General features: G+C 36.8%; 1 protein-coding gene across 4 annotated transcripts in view; it reads right to left on the bottom strand.

Annotated features, from left to right (window-relative positions):
• Positions 1-3,423, bottom strand: part of LOC107755388 (amyloid-like protein 1) — a 53,632-nt gene that overhangs the window by 8,713 nt on the left and 41,496 nt on the right. For all 4 annotated transcript variants that reach the window (XM_016572166.1, XM_016572167.1, XM_016572168.1 and 1 more), the window contains exons 4-6: positions 3,148-3,260; positions 2,640-2,836; positions 490-815 (exon numbers count right to left, since the gene is read on the bottom strand). In XM_016572166.1, coding sequence (XP_016427652.1) covers positions 490-815; positions 2,640-2,836; positions 3,148-3,260 — 636 coding nt within the window. The remainder of the gene's footprint in view (positions 1-489; positions 816-2,639; positions 2,837-3,147; positions 3,261-3,423) is intronic.

Genomic DNA, 3,423 nt, shown 5'->3' with positions numbered 1-3,423 from the left:
TATATCTATGGTGTAGACAGCATCACTGATTATAATGAGTTCTATAGTATTTTGTCACACCGCGTCGCTCGCGTCCGGTGTAGACACGGTGTAACATTGGTTTTGCTTTGTTTCACAGAACTAAACGTTGCCTGGGTTGCATACGTATGTGTGGGGTGGAGCTATCAAAATAGGTGCGAGACCCTTTTGGGGTAGGGGCGTGTTTGTTTTGGTGATTTGAAAAAAAAAAAACATTGGCTACCAGAAATCACTTACCCCACCTTTAATCTATCAAAGAAGAAAAAAAGGATCACTAGAGCTCAGTGAGACTGAAGTAGCATCAATCCAAGCAGTGTGTTTACTTAAATCTCTATATGAGAGGGAGTTAAAGAGGAAGCATTAAAAATGTAATGTCGTTTAACCTCACGCATCCTGTTTAACCTCTGCTGAGTGTCTGTGTGTGAGAGACAATTTATGACTGCTGACACTTGAAACATCAGTAAGACTCACGGTTGTCCATCCTTGTTTGAGGTTGGGTGGAGGCTTTGGCAGCCTGGAGGTTCTTGTCATCGTAGAAGTTGTCCATGTAGTCTTGGCCTTGGAAATGAGAGTCAATGGGATACTCATACTCTTCTTGGTCCTTCACCTTCATTGTGGCTTCCTCCTCTTCAGCTTCCTCTACCTCAGCTGCCTCTTTATCATTGCCTTCCTCCTCCTCCTCTTCTTCTTCTTCCTCTGCTTCTTCCTCTACTACCTCTTCCTCTTCCTCCTCCATATCGTCTTCCTCGATGTCTGTCTCAGGAGAGGGACTGGGAGTGGGTGGCGTCGTTTTCACACTGATCAAGTGGGAAGGATTTTAGAGTTATTTATTTTTTTTAACATATTTTGTCAGTTGTAAATCAAGGTGCAACCAGGGTAGTCTGATTCTCAAAGGAATGATAATCATCTTATAAGATGATTCCTTTTAGTGAATCAAACACACAATGCATCCAGTGTTGTCTGATTCATGTATAAATTACTCTTCTGAGCTGTTTCTATTTAGTCTATCTATCAAACATTCAACGCAGCCAGTGTAGTCTGATTCTCGATCTAATTATTCATATGAGCAGGTTCTTTTTAATAAATAAAAAACATACAGGCAACAAATTAATCAAAAACATACAGACCACCAGTGTAGTCTGACTCCAGAACAAGTGACTTTTATGAGGTGATTCTTTTTAGTGAATCAAACGCATACAGTGAAACCAGTGTAGTCTGATTCTCAAACAAATGACTCTTATGAAGCGGTTCTTTTTAGTGAATCAAACAAACAGCACAACCAGTGTAGTCTGATTCCTAAACAAGTGACTTGGCTCTTTTTAGAGAACCAAACACATACAGCGCAATCAGTATGGACTGATTAACAAATGAGTGACTTATATGAGTTGGTTCTTTTTAGTGAATTAAACACATAGTATCAGTGTACTAATTCCCGAACGAATGATTGATTTAAGCTTATTCTTTTCGTGAATCACATACAGTGCAAACAGTACAATATGATTTTTTAACTTATATGAGTGAGTTATTTTTAGTTAAATCAAAAACATATATTGTAATCAGTGTAAACCGATTCCTCAACAAATGATTCTAATGAGTCAGTCCTTTTTAGTGAATCAAACACATACATATAGTCTGATTCCTGAACAAATAACAATTATGAGTCGATTCTTTTTAGTGAATCAAATATACATCCAAACCTGATTCTTGAACAAGTGACTCATAGCAGTCGGCTCTTTTTAGTGAATCAAATATACATCCAAACCTGATTCCTGAACAAATGACTCTAATAAGTCCCAAACGAATGACTCATATGAGCTGACTCTTTTTAGTGAATCAATCACATACAGTTTACAACTACAGTAACTCTTGAGACTAGTAAATTAGGCAAGTGACTTGGCTCTTTTTAGAGAACCAAACACATACAGCGCAATCAGTATGGACTGATTAACAAATGAGTGACTTATATGAGTTGGTTCTTTTTAGTGAATTAAACACATAGTATCAGTGTACTAATTCCCGAACGAATGATTGATTTAAGCTTATTCTTTTCGTGAATCACATACAGTGCAAACAGTACAATATGATTTTTTAACTTATATGAGTGAGTTATTTTTAGTTAAATCAAAAACATATATTGTAATCAGTGTAAACCGATTCCTCAACAAATGATTCTAATGAGTCAGTCCTTTTTAGTGAATCAAACACATACATATAGTCTGATTCCTGAACAAATAACAATTATGAGTCGATTCTTTTTAGTGAATCAAATATACATCCAAACCTGATTCTTGAACAAGTGACTCATAGCAGTCGGCTCTTTTTAGTGAATCAAAAACATAATTTGATTCCTGAACAAATGACTCTAATAAGTCCCAAACGAATGACTCATATGAGCTGACTCTTTTTAGTGAATCAATCACATACAGTTTACAACTACAGTAACTCTTGAGACTAAAATGTAAATTAGGATAAGTTTTGTAAGAATTATTTTAGATATTATTGAAATCTCATCATTTGGTAAAGTACCTGCATTTCCTTTTCTATATATTTATTCCTTAAAAAAAAAAAAAAAAAAACGGAACCAGAAACTTATAATATAACAGAATACAACATTTATTTACCTGGTGACCACTTTTTCACCAGCCATTGACACGAAAGGTGTTGTTTCTCCTTGTACAGTGTCTGTAGTCTCTGTCTCTCCCCGTCCACTCGATCCTGCCCTGCCGGGGCAGCAGACGTACTCCACCCCACGGAAACGGTCACCACACGGCAACAACATCCCATAACTATGCAGCTCCAGACTGTCAGCTGTGCAGGCCTGATGAGCAGAGCAAAAGATGAATGACTGTGGCAGTGCTTTAAAAACTTTGAAGTGCATTATTTCTTTTTAAAATCTTTTTGTAATTGCGCGTACGTGTCAGGGTGAAATGACCTACAAAATTCAAATGGGAAAACTTTAAGTACCAGGAGATACCGGTGATAGTGCAGAGAGGAAATGAGAATAGAAGATCATAGATCACAGCGGGACTGCAATTTCACATGCACCAGACTAACCATTAAAGATGTGAAGCTATTAAAGTTGAATTAATACTTTTCCAGGTTGTAATTTTGTGAGCTTTTCTTATTTACCTCTTTGGCGATGTTGTGCCAGTACACGTAGCTCTCACAAGAATCCATCTGCTCCTGGTGTAAGAAACGGCAACGATCCGGGACCAAGAGTGCCTCACTGACATACTCACCCACTGAAAGGCAGAGACAATTACATAGGGTCATAAAAAAAAAAAAATGACATTATTAATAAAGGATGTACACGAGTAAGATTTTTTTTTTTTAAAGAAATTAATAGTTTTACTTAGCAAAGATGCATTAAATTGAACAAAGGTGACAGTAAAGATGTTGTAATGT

Source organism: Sinocyclocheilus rhinocerous, unplaced genomic scaffold (assembly GCF_001515625.1).
Source record: "Sinocyclocheilus rhinocerous isolate Xijiao unplaced genomic scaffold, SAMN03320098_v1.1 scaffold3307, whole genome shotgun sequence".
Taxonomy (NCBI): Eukaryota; Metazoa; Chordata; class Actinopteri; order Cypriniformes; family Cyprinidae; genus Sinocyclocheilus; species Sinocyclocheilus rhinocerous.
This window is presented reverse-complemented; position numbering and strand designations above follow the sequence as displayed.